This window comes from Microsporum canis, genomic scaffold (genome assembly GCF_000151145.1).
Source record: "Microsporum canis CBS 113480 supercont1.7 genomic scaffold, whole genome shotgun sequence".
Taxonomy (NCBI): domain Eukaryota; kingdom Fungi; phylum Ascomycota; class Eurotiomycetes; order Onygenales; family Arthrodermataceae; genus Microsporum; species Microsporum canis.
Window position 1 is genome coordinate 961,239 of NW_003299163.1, and position 19,530 is coordinate 980,768.

At 47.7% G+C, this 19,530-nt stretch overlaps 4 protein-coding genes across 4 annotated transcripts; 1 reads left to right on the forward strand and 3 right to left on the reverse strand.

The window, feature by feature from the left end:
* Positions 1-314: 314 nt before the first annotated feature.
* On the reverse strand, positions 315-4,814 carry MCYG_07539 (signal sequence binding protein; the record flags this gene model as incomplete). Its single annotated transcript, XM_002843710.1, has 2 exons — positions 315-3,275; positions 3,324-4,814. The coding sequence occupies 2 exons, from the start codon at positions 4,812-4,814 to the stop codon at positions 315-317; spliced, it is 4,452 nt and encodes a 1,483-aa protein (XP_002843756.1).
* Positions 4,815-6,471: 1,657 nt separating this feature from the next.
* On the reverse strand, positions 6,472-8,678 carry MCYG_07540 (mucin; the record flags this gene model as incomplete). The annotated part of the gene is made up of 4 exons (XM_002843711.1): positions 6,472-7,805; positions 7,958-8,120; positions 8,255-8,301; positions 8,516-8,678. 4 exons carry the CDS (start codon positions 8,676-8,678, stop codon positions 6,472-6,474), a joined length of 1,707 nt encoding a protein of 568 aa, XP_002843757.1.
* Positions 8,679-14,093: 5,415 nt separating this feature from the next.
* Positions 14,094-14,874, reverse strand: MCYG_07541 (uncharacterized protein; the record flags this gene model as incomplete). Its single annotated transcript, XM_002843712.1, has 3 exons — positions 14,094-14,514; positions 14,577-14,656; positions 14,710-14,874. 3 exons carry the CDS (start codon positions 14,872-14,874, stop codon positions 14,094-14,096), a joined length of 666 nt encoding a protein of 221 aa, XP_002843758.1.
* A 3,098-nt stretch (positions 14,875-17,972) lies between these two features.
* Positions 17,973-18,866, forward strand: MCYG_07542 (transcription elongation factor S-II; the record flags this gene model as incomplete). Its single annotated transcript, XM_002843713.1, has 1 exon — positions 17,973-18,866. One exon carries the CDS (start codon positions 17,973-17,975, stop codon positions 18,864-18,866), a length of 894 nt encoding a protein of 297 aa, XP_002843759.1.
* Positions 18,867-19,530: the final 664 nt, after the last annotated feature.

Genomic DNA, 19,530 nt, shown 5'->3' on the forward strand with positions numbered 1-19,530 from the left:
AACAGTTTTGAAAGATGATGATACAAGACAATGAAAAATAGCGCTCTGTAAAAAGGATCCGAACATTTGTCTACCTAGAAACAACTTTGGGAAAGAGGACATGTATGTCATATATAAAACAAGGTGTGAGAAGGGGAATGAGGTTGGCTTAAAGGAAAACATAACAGTAGGAAAAATGGGTTAAAAAAAATCTCCCCACATCAGTAGTTGTCAACATAATCGTGTCCATTAAAGTGTATCTATTCCCTGCTACGGGAGAAAGATGAAGGTAGGCAGGTCGGTAGATAGGTAGAATTATCGTGAGAGCGTCTCGTTTACACTTCGTCCTCTTCGTCTCCTTCAAACTCTTCAGCTCCTAAAAGTTCGTCCTCATCATCAACAACACCAACATAATCGCCTCTACGGGCTGCAAAGGCGCCTCGCGAAGCATATGGCCTCTGTCTCCACCGCCCAGGTAAGCGAGTGTATCCCCGTACGCTTCGCCAGAGGCTAGAAAACAGGAGAGGCAAGGCAGTGATTACGGCAACAGTTCCGGCCACAATGGTGACGGGGATAGCGATGAGGGGAGAATCCCCGGAAAAGATGGACTCTGGCTGTGATTCGCCAAGGCGTATACGGCCAAACTTGCCATCCCATTTGGAGAAGGCCCAGTATCCCACTGCGGCTGCGGTCGCGAGAGGGAAGAAGATAGCAAGGAATAGGCCAAGGCCACTGATACCAGGGTGTTTCTTCTCGAATTCCTTTTTCTTGTTGGGGCAAGGGCGGGCGACGATGTGGTCGAGCTGGACGCCGCCTTCACAGGTGCTCACAGGGAGCTTTCGATACCCAGTCGGTTCAAAGTATTCTACCGCGTCCGGATCAGCCTTGCAGATCTGCATAGGGTCTGCAGGCTTCAAGCCCTTTACCAAGGCGCAGGATCCGTCCGTTTGTCGTTCATAGTTATAGTCACTAGCAGAAGCGATTAGTATCAGAAATATTCGTTGACTCTGTGCGTATACATACCACTCATAGTCTTGACGGGTACACTCGCAATTCTTCTTCTCGCTGCTCAGTCTATCAAGCCTAGGGCCGTTGTAGCACTTGGCATCGGGCTTTTTGCGATGATACAGTGAAACATGGCCAAATAGGCAGTTGTCCTTCTGCATCGGATGCTTAGGGGACCAGAGATAATAGTCATCAGCCTCAGGTGCGTCCTTTTTCAACACACATTGCCTCTCTCTCTCCTTCAGGCCGGAAAAATCGATGTTGTAAACAACAAGGTCTGTCGTGGACCCTTTTTTAGTCCAAAGCAGGAAGTTCTTTGACGTGTCTGATGGAACAGTGGAGATATCCTCAACCGTTACCTCGGCATCGGTGAATTCGAAGTCTGTCCAGGTCTCGCCCTCATCAAGCGTATAGGAAAGGACCTTGGTAGGCTTCCCTTCCGCAACGATGACAATGATTGACCCCTGGTCACCAAATTCCCACTGATAGCGGCCCTTTCTAATCTGGTGCCAAGTTATACCGGCATCTCGGCTCATGAAGGTATCGCTTTCAGCCCTGGCCGTCAAATGGGAACCTACGTTCCCGACGCCTATAATGAGTCCAACAGCGGAGCCAGAGGACATGGAATCCCGATTGTCGCGGCGTTCAGTATACCCATGAAGGTGTAGGGCACAATCATTTGTTCCCTTGTCTGTGACCTTGCAGCCGAAACTATGTCCATCGACGTCCTTCTTAGGAGGAGGTAGGAGTGCCCACTCTGAAGCATCATTATGGGTAATCATGGATCTAAATTTCTTTTCCTCATTCTTCTTCTTGACTTCTTCGGTATTGAACACTACATTTCCCAGAGCGACACCCTCGACGACTTGAATTTTTTCAAAATCAACGTAATCTTTCACGTTTCGGTTGGCTCCATTAAGACTAAGGACATAGGATGTGCCGTTGCTGTTGCTCTTGAGAATGCTGCCAAACTCATGGCCCCTGGCAGCATGCTCGGTAACATGTAGAAAGACTGAGTGAGTTGAGCTATCCAAGACGGTGTATGCATGCTCAAAATCAACATGGAAATTCGGCGGGAATGCGGCGTGTGCAAACGTCTTGCCGTCAACGCTGGTAAATGATTGAAGCTCTGAACCATTTTTGGTAGCAACGACAATGAATTCGGACATCTTCGTGAATCCAGCAATAGGTTTACCATCAAAATGAATGGAAGTTTTCTTGGAAAACATGGTATCACTCGACACGAGTCGCATATCCTTGTGTGGATCTTCACCTTCGTGCTGCGAGCAGAATATAAGATCATCATTGGTAAGTTCGCCCTCTTTGCCGACAAACATACATTTGTTCACGCCACGCAACAGCAGCTCCCATTCATCTCCACGGTTTTTCGAATAATAGGCCACATCGTTGCACTTTTTACCGGAACAACCCTCTCCACCTATCCAAATAAGCCAGTCGGGGCGGTCCGGATGGAAAAATAGGGGTAGCGAACCAAGTGTTCGAGTAAAAGGCATTTTAGCTTCAAACGCATGGAAAGAATGCCCTCTATCGATACTCCAATATGCCTTTTTGCTTCCCGTAAGAAGATATATAACATCCTTGTCGTATTTATGGGGCATAAATTCAAGGATGGGTTCTTTGAACTTGCCACGTCCCCAGCTTTTACCATGGTCCTTGGAGACGAATATTTCCCCTTTATCCGTTTTGAAAATGACGGTCTCGTCGTCACCAGAACTGGTATCACTACGTTCTAGGTAGCGGTATTGGAAACCTTCTGTTTCGAAGGGGGTCGCTTCGACGGCGATTTTACCACTGATGGGGCCCTTTGAGGTTTCCTTGCAGGCTCGTTCAACTTCTTTCTCAAGATCCACCCCGCCCTTCTTAATGCAGTCATCGCCAGGAATCAAGCGGTATCCAGATGGGCCCATGAACTTATCATCAGGCTTCTTGCACTGTCCCTCTGAAGGCTTGAGCTTTCCATCCGGCTCACAGTCATAATCATTGTTGCGCTTAAAGCCGGCCGCACACTCGAAGTCTTCCTTTGTGCACTTGCAAGGTTCAATTTCTGGCAGCGGCTCCTTGAACTTCTCCTTGACGAAACAATCGGCATCAGCTTTCCTTCGTCTGTAAAACTGTTTGTGACCCATAAGACAGTCCGGTTCACCCTTCTCATCCAGCCTAGCGGCCCAGCGTTCGAAGTCATTCTTCCCACACTTGCGCTCGTGAAGTCCGCTAAAGTCTATGGACATGACATAGAATTTCTTGTTCTTGTCCTCCGCAAGCAGAAGGAACTGGAGAGAGGTGGAGTCTGGGGTAGTAGTAAGCAGTATCGCACTCACGGTATGGGGGAGTTTGACCTTTTTCCAATCCTTGCCATGGTTGAGAGAGTACGAGATCTCATCGGTATAGATCTTATCACCTCCGGCTTCATCAAAGATTGCTACAAGTAGGGAGCCTTGGTCTCCAAACTCGTATTTATGGGCCTTATCCAGGGCCTTGCGCCATGTAATACCAGCATCGTCAGAGACGTAAAGATTGCCGTGTTCATACTCCTTGAGCCTATCCCCTGAATTCCCAACCCCCATAACCAACCCCGGAGCCGGGCTTGAAAAGGTACGACCAGAGTTGGACGGACGGGTAATGGAATGGAGATGGATCTCCTTATCCTTGTACTTCAAGGGCTTGAAGGTTCTGCCGTCGTCAAAGGAGATGCGGCTGACTATCTTTTTCTCTGAAGCCTTGCCTGTCTTGACCTCTTCGGCATTGTCCACCCTGTTAATCAGGAAGATGCCCTGTATACCGGAAACTTGTTCGAAATCGGTATACATATCCTTATCCTCATTTACCGAGTCGACATTCATGGTGAAGGAGGTCCCGGTAGAATCCGAGGTGTATAAGCTTCCGATGGGCAGCTTGGACCTGCGAGAAGCCACATTGACCTGTATACTGTAGTTGGTAGACTCAAGGAAGGTGAATTTCCCCTCTCGAACCTTTGGACCGCCATAAAACTCCGCACGGTCCCAATGCATGGCATCGCGACTGACGTAGATAGCTGCTTCGGAAGTTCCATCCGACACAGTAGCTATGACTAGGAATTTTTTAACAAAAGCAAACTTATTGATGCCTCTGAGTTCCCGGCCGTTGATCTCGACCGGGATGGCCATATCGTCACTAAAGAACTTATCCGAGTAGACCAGACGCGGGCTCGAGTTAAAAGGCAAGGCCCCAGGCAGGATGCAGAAAATTCGGTCATCGATTTTCTTGCGGATATCCAATCCTTCTCCAACGTTTGGATGTCCGACCGCCCAGTAGCATCCGCTATCGTCTTGCAAGAGTTTCTTAATTGTTTTGAACCCATCGACTGTGTAGTACGTTACCCGCCTACAGCCGGTGAGCAGGCACTCTTCAGCATTGATAATGGCCTTGTTCGAGTCCTTGCCGTGAAAAACAAACGGTTGAATTCTTTCACCTAATATCAGTTTATCGGGGACCTCGAACTCGCGCCATGTCTTTGCCGCATCGTACGTCACCCAGTGCTTGCGTTTGTCCCCGACGATACAGGCACTCTGCGTGTGATGTCTGTTCAGCCACAGCAGCCCGGTCTTGTCTTTCATCACTTCCCATGACGAGGCAGCATCGGTCGATATGTAGATCTCGCCCAAGCCCTTCTGGAAGATGATGGTATCCGTATCCTCGAAGTAGTAGATGCTGGTCGGCACCTTATCTAACTCCTTCACCTTTATCTCGGGCTCATCGGATTTCGCGAGGGTGCCGGGAATGGCACTGGCCAGCAGCAAGCTGCCGGCCAACAGGATGCTCCTGATGATCATGATGAGACGTAGAATTGCCGGGACGACGACATATGTGAAACGACGGCGAACGAGAGCTCTGTATACAATACGATAGAAAACAGTCGAGACGTAGAAACTAATTTGTAAATATCAGTCAGTATGGAGCTCTTCTTGGCCGTCACCGCTAGCTACCAGAGCAGAGCCAGGCAGCTAGCTATCCGGCGGAAGTCAACACAGCTTACCAGACGTCTCGTGGACAAAAAGAAAACCAGCAACAAAAAAGAAGAAACGCCGGTAATTCACAGCACCTCGCGTCTTCTTTTAATTATAAGAGACCAAACAATGAAAAAGACTCGAATCTGTTCTTCTTCTTCTTCCTCGACTTTCCCGTCTTCGTCTTTTTCCTCTTGTTGTCCTTCCAAGCCGCCTCAGCTTACTTGATGGAACATGTATAGTCACGTGACCGATCTCAGGTTTGGGGCTGAGACGAAGGAAAGTTTTGTTAGCGACAACATGTTAACACACAGCATGTTGGCGGCCGTTGTGATGGAGTTACAGTTACGATGAGAAGAGGAAGACGGAGACGGAAGACGAAAGATGTTCCTCCGTGTACTCCGTATATGATATCCTATGCAAGCGCCCCCTAAACATGCACTGTCAGTATGCATGGATGAATAAGTACATGCTATGTAGTATGACCAACCCATGCTGCGATGAGACGGCCTCGCGTCACCAACCCGTGGCTGCATATGTATGTCTATGTCTAAAGACCACATACTCGGGTACCTAGGGTTCAATAACACGGCCGATATAGTTCTTTCGAGCAACGGACGAAAAAATGTGAGGAATCAAAGAAACATCAGTCGGACAGACGGAACAAGAGCAGAACTAGTGATGTGTGTACAGATGTGATGACGGAACATGGATGTCGGCGCTGCGCTTATATCGTTTGCGTTGTCGGGCAGACTGGTCCGGGATCAAGGATGTAAGGCATAGGGGTACGGGGCAGGGATACAGACTGACTCTAACGGGGCCAAGATATATGCATATCATATCATATTTTTCTTTCTAGCAGTTCCTTCGTTTTAACCGTATGCATGAGGGTGGGTTGGAAGTGGACTGCTTTACGTAGTTTGTAGACACACATATGAACAAGTGGGTTGAAAGTATTGGTTCATTCTGATTTTTTTTTTTTTTCATTTTTAAGCTATGGGGATGGGTCTGCCCGGGGTGGGGATGGGATATGTACAGGATAGCAGATTCGGCGAAGGGTAAAAGGAATAAGATGGATTCCAGAGATGAGCTTAGCTTCGGATGTAGGTCAATAATTAGGAAAAGAAAGGTAAATAGCGGAAAGAGATAGCGGGAAAGAGAAGAAAAAAGGAGATCCAGGGAGATGGGTGGGTATGTATGCATGTAGGTTATGCTAAAAAAAAAAAAAGATCGCTATAATGATGGAAAGTGAGAAGGGAAAAAAAATTAGTAGAGATTTGGTCATAAGGGCGTCAAATTGGGTATGTTATGGTAGAAGAGGAAGAGATAGAATAAAAGGAAATATGGGTATGTAAAGTAGTAGCTGTGGAATGCAAGCATTCATAAACGGAAGCGAAGCAGGCAAGAAGAAATAAAGAATTAAAGATTAAACAAAAAGACTGTGGTGGGAGAGCCGATTACTCTCAAATGGCGAATAGATGGTTCATCTTCCAGTGATCTTCCTCCAGACGCTCTTCATCGAACACTTGTCAGGCTTATCCCAGACAGGAGCCTTCTCGTCAACGGGCAGGTCCGCCAGCTTGAGCGGGTCTTCCTCCGTGGTGGACGACTTGGGAGAAGCCAGAAGGTCGCTCGACCTCAGGTCAGGCCTGGTCAGCGTCATCTTCAGCGTCATCTCCCTGGTCCCCATATGGGTTGAAGAGCCGACGACCATGGGCTGGACCGGACGGCGGCGGTCAGAAAAAGAAGGTCGAGAATGCTGAGAGTCACACACCGAGGGCTTGCGCCAGGTGTTTTCCGTCAGGTCGGCGGCGGAGGTCTTTGGTCGTACGGCGGTGCGGGGGCTGGGTGGGCCGCTGCTAACGTCGTAGGGGGAGATTGTTTCAGAGTCGACGAAGGTGTTTGCGGTGGGGGACTCCTGCATCTTCCACTTCCGGTCGAAGCAGAACGGGGTTCCTAGGTTGTCGTTGTGCTCGAGAGAAGGGAAGCCAAACTCAATTGCCTCGTCGAACTTTTGGGGGGAGGCAAGGTAGACTCTTAGCTTGAGACGGGCCTCGGGGTCCTGGTAGAACTGAGCTGGGTGGTCAACGGAGCTGTGGGATGACTGAGGCAGGTAAGTGGGCAAATGGGGGCCCGCTACCGACTTTGACACGGAGCGTGAGAGGAGGGTGTTGTTGTTATTGTTGTTGCCGTTGTTGTGGAAAGAAAAGTTGAATGGATGCGGTTGGGATGCGGTCTGGCTGCGCAGGCGAGGTGAAGGGAGAGCGCTGATGCTGCCATGGCTGGAGGAGATGGAGATGGTGCGTCGGAAGGAAGATGGTCGTTTGCGGCGAGACTTGGTCTTGGTCGGAGCAGTCTCGGCCAGATGGGCATGGTAGTCGAGAGAGAGGTCGATGTTGTCTTCCTCGTCGAGCCACCTGAAGCTGTCGTACAGGGAGCCGTCGACGTCGACGGCGGAATCGAACCTGGCGGCGGACGACATGCTCGATACGGAAGAGGAGCGAGACAGGGTCGACGTGCCGGGCAGGGAGAGGGAGGACTCGCCGGCGGCGCTTCCAAACTTGTACAGAGCCTGGTCTGCAGCGTCGAAGATGACGCTCGACCTCCAGCCGCCAAGACGGGACTGTTCTTCAGCGCTGAAGTGGCGTTGCTGCACCTTTGGGGGGAGAGACTGGAACCACTCGCTGTCAGCCTGAGCGGTCAGGTAGGCGGTCTGAAGCTGCGCAGAGGGTTTCTGGAGCACACGATGCGATGACTTGCACCGTCTCTTGCCGTTCAACGGGGTGACTGGCAAGTTGGGCCTGCCCTGTCGTTCACCTAGTTCAGGAGTAAGCAAAGGGTTCGTTTTCTTTTCAAACACATCATACCACGGCAGAAGAAAGAAAAGTGCGAGCGGGAAGGAGTTTAAAAGACGAGTAAAAGAGGAGAAGGGAGAGGGAAAAAGGAGAGGAGAGTGGGTTTGAACATACGGGCCTTCGGACTGCTGCTGCCCCTGGGATGTCTGCATAGCTTAGTGGGAGTGGATGCAAAATTGGGGCATCGTGATGATGGGTCACTTCCACGGCGGTCGAGCGTGCTGACCTGAGCTAGTCTCATTTGCTCGAGACGGAAGCGCTCGACGTTGGAAAAGAGCTAGGCATCTCGTTAGCATATGTACGTTGTTGTGCATCGCGATAGTATGTATGCAGTGGTAGCGTGTGTGTGTGTGTGAAGATGGAGATGCGGCGGTGGATGCGACGGATCGCATTAATGCGTATGGCTAGGACGCCCTGCCTGTGCCAGGTGAGCAAGCCCCCTCTGGGGAGCGTGCACCCTAGCAGAGACATACACAGTAAGGGGGATGGGAAAAGTGATATCAGAAAAGGGACGATGAGCACAGTTAAGAAGCAAGGTCTCAGGCTAGCGACGCCCAAAGGCAGCCCATCTCCAGTTGATATGCTGTGCAAAAGGCCTAAGCCTTATAGGCCTGGGGAAGGGTTGGGCGGCCAAGAGACTTAGCAGGGCGCTACCAGCCGCCTATCACTGACCGGTAGAAGACGTGATGAAGAAGGAGAAGTGACGATAGAAGATAGACGTAGAGAAGAGAGATAGTGAGGTAGAGATGTAAGATGTAAGATGCGATGTAGAACTGACCTTTCGCCGGAGAGCTGGGGGGAGGGAGTCGAACACTTCAAACTCCTGTTCGTCCATGGTGGTCATGTCCAGATGGCTCGAGAAGAGTCTGTATCAGTGTAGGTATCAGTAGAGACTGTCGATGTCTGCTGCTGTCTTGATGTAGGGAAGTGAGCGTGTGTATGTTATATATCAAAGAGACAGACGCCAACCCTAGCAAAGAAGCGGTGGGAGGGAAGGACGAGACAACATATATATAACCAACCGCCGAAGCCCAGGCGGAGAAAAGAGAGCGAGATCGAGACATATATATAAATAAATGCCTATCTTGAAATGATGCGCTGGTCGAAAACTAGTTTTGATGCTAAATATGTACCGTCCAGTCCAGTCCGGCCATGGCCACACAGCAAACAGCAACCAACAAGTCAACCGTGAAAAGAAAAGAAGACGAAGAAGAAGAAGCAGAAAAAAAAAACAAAAAAAAACCACCCAAGCCGTTCCTGGTTCCTGCAGTGGAGAATGTTTTTTTTTTTTTCCTTTCCCTTCTTCCTCCTCCCTACCGCGCCCCATCTCTCTCTTCTTTTCTTTCTTTCTCCGTCGTTCGCCTTTCTTCATCGCTTACTCCGCTTGGTGCAGCCAGCAGAGCAGGGCTTCCACCCCCCCTGACCCTTGTCCCTACCAAGCGGAGTGGACATGTCAGGCCTCTGCTCTCTTTTCTTTTCTTCGCTTCTACATCATCATACATACATAACACGCACACCATAGGAAACATTAACTCGCCTTGACTTTTCTTCCGCAAAGTGTAAAATATGGACGCCCAAGCGCTGTGCTCGAGCGGTTAACTGATTCGACCTAGTCTGCCCAAGAGTACATTTAACTTGACGATACTATGTATCGAGACTGCCAGAGTTACGGGGGTCAACGCCTAAAAAGAGGCCCGTCTTAGACTCTTTGTCTCGCTGGCTGTTGGGTTGCTTTGCTTTGCGCTTGGGCTGGGCGCGATGCTTCGCTCTCACTGGTCTTCGGGCCAGCTGTGGAGGATGAGCGTCTCCCCTTTTTTCTTTTTCTCAAAAGTTCGCTTGTTACAGATGGTCTTGTCTGCATGTACGGAGAATGTTACTACAGGCGGACAGGCAGACAGACAGAGTATGGAGGATCATGGACTCTACGAGAAGTTGGGAGACATGGTTGCTGCGGACGTATCATACTCACTAAGCGTTCGCTGACAGACTATCCAACTCTCTTGCTCGACCATGACATGTTGCATGATCTGTAGAAAGGATACGAGTACATCTCGACATGGGACCAAATACGAGCCCAAGCGGTACCGAGAGTGAGGAATCGGCCCCAGCCTTCAACGGCCCTCCCCTCTCATCTCGTCTCAGCTGTACGGGATATATTAACACAATATTACTGTACACCGATTTAGCCATGCGTTTCATCTCGGGCTCACGATATCCATTGATGTTCGTGGGCTCTACGTGATATATGTATGTACGCTTGTGCGACTCCCCATGTAGGACCGCCCACAGCTGACCCCTGAAAAGACTAAGCCAGACCAAAGAGAGGGAGAGAAGGAGAAAAAGCAAAGAGAGCCCTCGTCAGTCAGTACTTTGTAACAAGAGAAGGCCATGTAGTAGTAAGCATGTCTATAAAGCGCAGTCAGCTTAGTACATACAACAAGTATAGCCCCCTTTGCCAATACATGCTAAAGAACATGGACGGTGGGGGATCTCCGCAAGGTTATGGAGAGATGGTCGATCGCTAGTTCGTGGCCCAGGGAAAAGAAAAGAAAAAGTGATCAAAAAGAAGATATGATAGTGATCAAGAAAAAAAAAAAGATATGATGAAGATAGCAGTTCAAGCGAAATATCGATTCAGTTGATCCCGTTCAGTGGGTTCGGCTCGACCGAAGACATCTATTGGTCGAGCTGTGGCGGTCATAAGATGTACGACTACGATGGGTTTGGACGGCATGATGTATCAGAATCAAAGGAATCCAGATTTTCAGATTTTCCAAGAGGTGCCACTTGATCCGATCACAGCATCTTGCATCGTGCATCTTGCATACATATGTATATGTATGTACAAGCATCAGAGCATGGTTTATAGAGTAGGTCTTGGTTTTTCTCTCGACCATTTTCCTTTCCAGTACGGAGTACACTACTATGTATCCGGGGGTACTTCCATACTTAGCTGGGCGGCCATCTTGACAGCGGATGGTGCGGTGCCACGAACCCCCTCCTTACTTACCATGGATCGTTGCTATTGAACGTTGAAGAAACGGTAGCATTCAGGGGAGAGATGGATGGGCGACTCTGTACCTGCTTCGTCCTACACAACATGCTGCAAAGCAAGATATCGTGCCACTGGACTTCCATCACCGCGTCCCAACTGTGGTTAACGAGTGCTGGACATCTACATCCGGCTAATGGCGAGTACAACCCATGGTTCCAGGTTAGGAGAATTAACGCTTTGAGGTCAGACCCTCGCGGCTCGTCCCTATCGCCTCACGCCCACCCCCCGTATATTAATAGCATTTTAATTTTTTTTTTTTCAGGGAATATTATTCTCAATATGGATAGCTATGGTCCGGAACTGGCTTGAGAGTCGGGTCCATGTACCCCCTAGTTTAACTGTAACCATCTTAGTAAACCAGTGTAAACTTCTGGGGGAGGCGAAAAGAGACCCAGGGAGCAAAGCTTCAAAGCCACGTACAGATCATTTACCAGAACCTGAACACTGCTACCGCTTTGCACAGTGGCTAGTGAGAAGGGGGGGTTTGGGTTTCTGCCCCATTTCCTCCGTTTCGGACAGCGGTGATGGCGGACGATCCCTTAACCTGCTCTCGCATTGAACCAAGATGAACCGATGGGAAGGTTCAGAGCCTGAGCGTTCTCGACGCCCCCTTCACAGGGCCGAGGTAGATGGCCGTTGTTCTTCAAACCGTCTCCTGTCGCTCTTCTCTCTCTCTCTCTCTGGCGCCCTCCCCTCTAGTCCAGTTCTAGCTCCTCGAACAGGCTCGCCCACGCGCTCTGGATCACCCATGAACCTGAACTGACTGACTTGTGGCGGCGTAGACACGCCAACCACCAGCCAACCAACCCGTCTTGTACGACTGTTTCGTAGTTCGGCAGGTTAGAGAAGAGGGCCTCGATGCTCCCCAGACAAGGAGAGCAAACTCATCGGCCCGTCGGCTCGACCTGAGCAGAGCAACCCCCCTCAGCCTCAAAGCCACCAAACTGCACATCTCTCTCTCTCCCCCGGGAACGGGCTGTCATTTCATTTCACCCGTTACGTCTCCGTTAGTTATGGCGGTATGGCGGGATCCATCCACGCGGTCTTTCTTCTCCATGATCAAAAGGTGTAGCCATCCACAGCTAAACGTTCCATGGCTTGAGGGTATTATTGCAATACTAGGTCGGGGCTTGTCCTGAGCTTCCCACCGATTGGATAGAAGTTCGTTTGTTCAACCTGTCAGATAGAGCAAAAGAAGAAGAAAAGAAACCCGTATGAAGGATTCTTGCAGGCTTCCAACATGTCAGAACCACATGTCTACCTCTATTGAAGACATGCATGACTGCATGTTCCCTTCCGTTTGGCTATTGGACTCAAATAGTCCTTCGCGTGAACATTCTGGTTGACAAATAACTGAGAAAAAAGGGGGAGTCGAACAAAGGATTTACAGAGAGAAGTAACATATAACTAGCTCGATAGTTGTTGACTGGCTGGTTGGTTGCAGCTTCGGCCTTGTCACCATGCCGGGCACCGATATCGATAGATCTGTAGCTCAGCTATGCTGGCGTGTTGGTTCCACGGGGGAAATATCGATATCACAGCTCACATATCGTTTATATTCGGGATCTCTATTGAATGTTCTAATCCCTGTAGGTATAGTATGTTGGTAGCCATGGCAACTGGCAGGCCAGGGGAGGGCCAGTCGGACAAGATCACTAGTAACCAGTGATTGTCTCAACATCTATCTCGGAATATTATTTTTAGCTGAGGAGACAAGGAGAACAGGCCAAAACCCGTTCTCAGACGCCGTTCGGTATCGATCAAATTCTCAGCTCATGTTTTGACCCGTCATCGTTGCAAGCAAGCTGCTGACAAACTGATATCCACTACGGAGTCCTCCAGTAGTCGCCGGCCCCTATTCATAGTCTCCGAGCCTCTTTTTTTTGTTGATGCAGTTCTTGCAGCCCTGAACGCGTGGTATTCTTCTAGAAATGGAATTTTCTTTTTTCTTCCTTTTTTTCTTTCATCCATATGCATGTTTGCATAAATTTCCAGAAGGCCCGTCGCATCGATAACTGCATACAGCGTATGTAAGTTCATGCGCCGGCCCCGAGATATGTTATCGACATGGTTATTGGTATAGATAGGGATTGCCCCGAAGGATTATTTCCCAATAGGGCAAGGATGCACTGCATAGCCGCCTGTGACCTTGGAAAGCTGCATACATAGCATGTATGTGTGTTTCAGGGGCCTGCATATCGCACACCACATAGCTATAACATAACCGCCCGATGATATAACCGATGCATAGCCCTATAGCAACTCTCCGTGATACCCGTTTTAGAATCAGTGACCATGCAGCTGGTGCTCTATTAGGGAAAGGCTCTCCACCCACACTCGCCCTACATATGTAACCATGCACTTGGTTAACCGCCCTGTTTAAACAAACGGCACAGCCATGCGCGACAATTATGTCACTGGACATGATGACGCATACAGGAACCGGAATCCGGTTATTGAAAATGAAACAAAGGGAGCATGCAGGATTATTTTAATCGCCCGAAACCTGTTGACTCCATTGGGAAGGTTGACGCCTCTTTTATCGATCGTCCAGAAACGCATCTGTGGATCTATATCAATCCTCATGCTGGGGTATAGTACGTGTTATTAGTCAGTCCAGAATACAAAGCGGGCAAAGGGAGGGAGTTTCATGTTATGGATATTTCTCTCCATCTTGTACTCTGTACTCTGTACTCTGTGCTATGTTTGGGCAATTCCTTGAATATCTCTCAGGCTCTTCCATCGCAACAGAACCCCAAGTTGGCTGATTAACGGTGACATACGAGCCGTGATACAAAGTACTCCATATATTATACGTAATGCTTATACTATCGTCGATCAAGCCTTGATTCACCTTAAAATGCCAGTACGAGAGGGAGGCTGACCTAGTTCGCATGATATCACGTAACAGATACACCAGACTGATGATCTTTAAGGTCGTTTAGGGGCTCGTCGTGGCATAGCTTACTTCTAGTACAGGGTACAGAAAAAAGGGTGAAAGAAATTGATTCATGCAGATTTCAGTAGCCTGGTGCCACCCGCCCTTCTACCCGTTTTCTAGAATATTTTGATCAATATTCCAGCGCCAAACTTGTTTCTTCCTATTCCGTCAGCGTGGAAGAAGGCTGTTTCTGGAAATCAGGCGGCATAGCTAGTTCATTCTTCCATTTGCCAGCGACATTCTATGATCAGAACTTACCAAGGCCCCACGTTTGGGTTCCAATCCGCTCCAGCAAGCTCGTCAGACACCAATATCCACAGATCATGAACCATCCCTTCCATTAACCCAATAATACGGGGGCTCCAGGGGCCAGGAGAAGCCTCTATTTGTGCTATCAAGGCTGTTGTGCTTATCGATATTCCAGCTAAGGCATCAAGTAATCGAGGGTATGTCAGCGGTTCGCGAGGCTCATCCATCTCATAATAGAATATACTGCGAAAGTAGTCTATTTCTTTGAGAACCTCCATTATGCGATCACTGGTGGTGGGATTTCGTGAAGCCTCGTTGGCTCTTGACGATAGGCCCTCTTTGCCTATTTCGAAGTGCATCCTTTCGACCTCGCGCCATGGAAAGCCCAGCTGCTCGCCGATTTTCGTCCAGAATTTCTTCTTATGTCTATATTCTTTTCTTAGAAAGGTATTCAAAGGGTCCCTTATTTGTGTATAATGTGGCACTACCTTCTGTATTGTATCGCCAATGCATATATGGCATCCTCATCCCATCCCTCAACGTATGCTGCTTCGTTCCTTCCACCACCCTGCAAAGTGTCAGGTTACTGAACCTCTTGTAGATATGGAAATGGTCACTCACTTCAGGGGTAAACCTGTCATCCATTTCCACATCGCTCTCTTCCTTGTCGCTACCACTCTCCATGTTCTCTTCGCTCTCTTCTTCCTCGCTAGGAGAATTATCTGGAGCATCGGGTAACGCAACAGACATCTCATCGTCATCATATACTTGAGAGCGTTCTGCCATTGCTAGTGCACTGTGGTCTCTGGGAAGCTGTTGTTGCGGAATACGGATAGAGCACTGCTGATCAAGACTGGTGGTAAAAAACGGTTTGATAGCCACTGACTGATGAAGTAAATGTAAACTCCTGAGGGAAAGGACACCCTTATAGCCATAATATATGGGTGAGAAATATGGCCTACAAAGATTTTAGATGCGGCATGAGGCCATCTTGAGATAGCAAATGTAAAACAGCTTTTCAGATGTATAGAAACACCACTCCTTTAGTGCTCATAAAGGAGTAATAAAGTAATGTTAGCCAGATATAAAAATATATAAAGGTGACTAAAATACTTTTCACAATAGCGTATAGGTATAATCTCGTACATGCAGAAACTTATCAAGGAAGTAACTCCTTTCCTACAAGCTATAGGTATAAAATGAATAAACAAGGGACCATAGAAAGAGGAAGTATGAAGTGACCCATAAAGGCACAGCTAAAAGTCCATCAACGTCAACTATAAAGCAGAGTAAATGTATTTCCTTTCTCTTCCCAAAAGAGACCGTAGATAAAACATCAGGCATTCATAAACAGACTCCTATACTATACTATAGGGGGTGGAAGCCTGTTATAAAATGGGTAAACACATATTCAAATTATGTACCATCATAATGCCTTCCTAAGGAAGATATGACCAGGTGCAGTCAGGGCATAGTAACCACCTCGTTATTTTCTATTTTTGGTGGCAGCCCAAGTTCGAATCTGGGGCTGTGCTCTTTTTTTTCCCCCAGCTCCACGGGGTGAGGTTATAAGGCAGATAAGGTCGAATATATTCTCAAGAGGGGCAGGATGGTGTAGTCAGGTCACTCCAGCCTTGAGCTGAATAGCGCTCACCACCTAGCTCCTCACATTTTTTTGCTGCTGGTTCGAATTCCGCTGAAGGCTCTCTTTTTTTCTCTTTTCGGCTCTTTCGATATATCACCAAGTCATTCCACGTGCCTTTCCTCTATCAACGGTCGCTAGAGCCTTGATGAACCACCCCTTTGGGTTTCCTGCTTCTTGTTCGACACCCTAGGTTTTGTTGTGCACCGTCCTCCCCCTTTATCTTCGGAAAACTTGCACCTCTTCTTTATTGGTTCTTTCATATCCACGATTATCGCCACCAGACACGCGCTCGGCCACCACCTTCTTGTGTATCACGTTTTCTCAAAACCACCCAGGTTCCAGGCTTGATGTTAATCAGGGTATATTGGTATGATATATTATTTTATATTTAGATTATTAATGGTATTTAGCCGCCATGCCGAGTTTTTACAGCTTCTATTGCATCTACTGTAGGCAATATCTACGCTTGGATTGTATTTTTTTTTTTTTTTGCGCTGGTATACAGATATAGGCGACGTGTCATACCCGGAGTTTCTTAGAGAATTTAGTCAACCAATCTTCACAGCATACGGAGATGCTGTCTAGATGGCTACCGGATTCACTCTGCTTATAAAAGGGTATATGATATGGGATATATGATGGTATCGAGTGAAGTGAGTCATTCCTGAAGAGGTATCCAATGGCAACCGATTGGATGAACTATGGATCCTGGAAAGGGTATCCTGTAGGCAACCGTAACCTTCATATACGATTCCATAAAATTTAACGTAGTAAAGAAGGCCTATTCTGACCATGCAAAGTCAACACAGATAATCTCAAGGGCTTGAATTGTCGTTGATGTCGAATCTGAGTTCGCGACGTTTCACTAGGGTTGCCAAGACATGGTCCAAACATATTAGTGCCAAGGCGATCTCCACAGCATATATATATATACATAGGAGTTCGCATGTTGAACCTCGCCTCCATATCGGACTTGAGTATATTATTGTTAGCTGTCGGATGGATTTCCTAGGTGGCTGCTTCCTGCGATCTTAATATGTACTGTGTTGCTTGACTCTTGGCAAAGTTCACCCATTCTCAGCCTAAAAGGGATTTTCGAACTGAAACGACCCTGCTATTATACCACCGTTTTTATCACCATATAAACATAGTTTTTATTAAAGAGAGGAATATTGAAATTATCTACAGTGGGTTGGCTGCAGTGCATTAGGCTACTCTTATTCACCAGGTTGAAATAATGTGTATGTAGTAGGAGTGGGAATCTAAGGGAGATGGTCTTCTCAAGGTCTGACTTTACGCATTACCACTTTACATCCTTTTTTAGATTAATAGTGAAAGGGGTGCCTGGGGACATAGCAAATATCTACAATCCTGAGTGTATGTTATTCCTAATATTTCCTAGTATCATTCAACCCCTTAGTTTGTAGGGCTAAGAGTTCCTTCATAATATTGAGCTATGCTTTAAAATGCAGATATCTAAAACATGGGAAACAAAACCCCTACTCCACAAGCTTTGTTTCATGGCCAATATAAAAATTCCAGAAATGCAAGTCTGCGAACTGCTAATTTCGGTTTGTGGTCACAAGAGCAAGCCAAGACGTGCTTATATAATACGACTATCTTTAACGGCATTTTTCTGGAAACTTGACATTCTTCGAGATATGACAAACTCCTTTGCAGCCGCTATCGATTACCTTTTAACACCCCTCGACGCTGGTAACCCGCAGAAGCTGTTGTTTACATTCTTTTGATATGGCTAAGTGCTACTAGTGGTGAGTTTACTGTTCTACCCTGGGCCCAGCTAACGCGAGAAGCCTACTTGTCGCATTACCTCCCTCCCCTCTCTAGAATGTCCCTATTGCAAGCATCATCATATTCATTATGATTTTGTTGCTATATGTTATTGTATAGATTTTGTTTACTTTCTTGGTTGGTGGGCATGTGTGTTACTTTCAGCAGCTCGAGAGCCATTAGTTGGTACAATATGTGATAAGGAGGTACCTATTACCTTTATGCTCTTAGCTTACAGCTCTTCACTCCTAGTTATCCTTGTTGATCTGTTGCTTTGTTGCAATGTCGTGTCTTTCATATTCACCAGGAAGTTCCCACTAACAGGTTTTTCATAACTATATAGGTCGCGTCACTCCTATCCGAGCCTCACTTTGATCGCACAACTTTTCTCCACGCTTTTCCAATACCTTGATAACAGACTAGGTGATAGTGGGATAGATACAGCAACATGGACGCCAAGGAGATTGAACTGAAGTCTAAGGCTTTGAATAAAGCTTCTGCTTCCGGTGAACCCAGCGCCACTATAATTTCGCTGTTAAAGGAGCTCCAAAAAGGAATTCAGCCCACCGAAGACCTTCTACGCTCTACCAAAATTGGTATCATCGTCAACAGGCTTAAACAACATAAGGCACCAGAAGTTGCGAGGCTTTCCAGCGAGATAGTTTCCAAATGGCGCGCCGAAGTCAACAAACAGAAGAAAATCGCGTCACCGGGATCAAGCGATTCTCCCAAACCCACTCCAAACGGCAACTCTACTGTGGCTTCTGCGGCCGACGACAAGACACAGAAATCAAACGTGCCACCGGATAAGCGTAGCTGGAAGACTGACCAGGTCAATACTGCGGTTACTGGCGTCAAAGCACGCGACAGCTGCATCGGCCTGATGTACGATGGCCTGTGCCTCGGTTCTACCGAAACCCCACGCGCCGTCTTGCAGAAGGCAACTGAGGTCGAAGCTGCAGCATTCAACACCTACGGTCCCGAAACCAAAGAATCATACCGCACGAAGATTCGCAGTTTATACCAGAATCTGAAACAGAAGTCGAATCTCAGCCTCAGAACCCGCGTCCTCACCGGTGAAGTGACACCCGATCGATTCGTTTCCATGACCCACGAGGAGCTCAAATCTGATGAGCGGAGAGAAGAGGATCGCAAGATCCAAAAGGAGAACATGGACAAGGCAATGGTCGGGCAACCTGAGCGAAGCATCAGTAAGAGCTTACAGTGTGGTAAATGTGGACAGAGGAAAGTCACATACACCGAGGCCCAGACACGCAGTGCTGATGAACCGATGACCCTTTTCTGCACCTGTCTCGCTTGCGGAAAGTCATGGCGTCAATAAATCCCGGGACTATTTCTCTCGTTACCTTCATAAAAATCGACTTGGCACTTGGTTTGTCCCTTTTATTCCCCGGAGCTTGTGGAGGGGGCTGGAAGGCGCCGGCGTTTTATTTCCTCGGGCAAGAATGCTGTTTTCTTCCCTCTTCTTTCGAGTATGTGAACGCATCTTCGTTTCCTTGTCTTTCTTACAGACTTCTAGAAGATATTCGTTCTAGTGCTCTGGTAGACATCAGGCTATCAGAGCCACATGCTCCTCTGTATTCTTCTGGCCTGGGTTATTTCTCATTCTAACTGTACACTGACGTTGAAAATGAAGTATATTTTATAATCACACCTTGCTGCTAGCTGATACATGTACACACTACTCCAGACCGACAAGACAGTAACTGTATTGCATATACAACAATCTTTCTGTTCCAGGCTTCGAGTTGTATAATTGTGCTCCATTCTTGGGCATGTTCCTGCTGCTACTAATTTAAACTGATATAGCAGCAATTGAAAGGCTAACCAAGTGTCATAATTCTACACGCATGTAAATATCTGTATAACGATAGAAGTGGGTAATTACTGGAGATCTTTGGTGTGATGAAAGTTTTCATGCAAATAAAAAACTGTCTGTAGGCTCGAAGATTTATAAATAGCACTGGCTGTCCAGACAACAAACC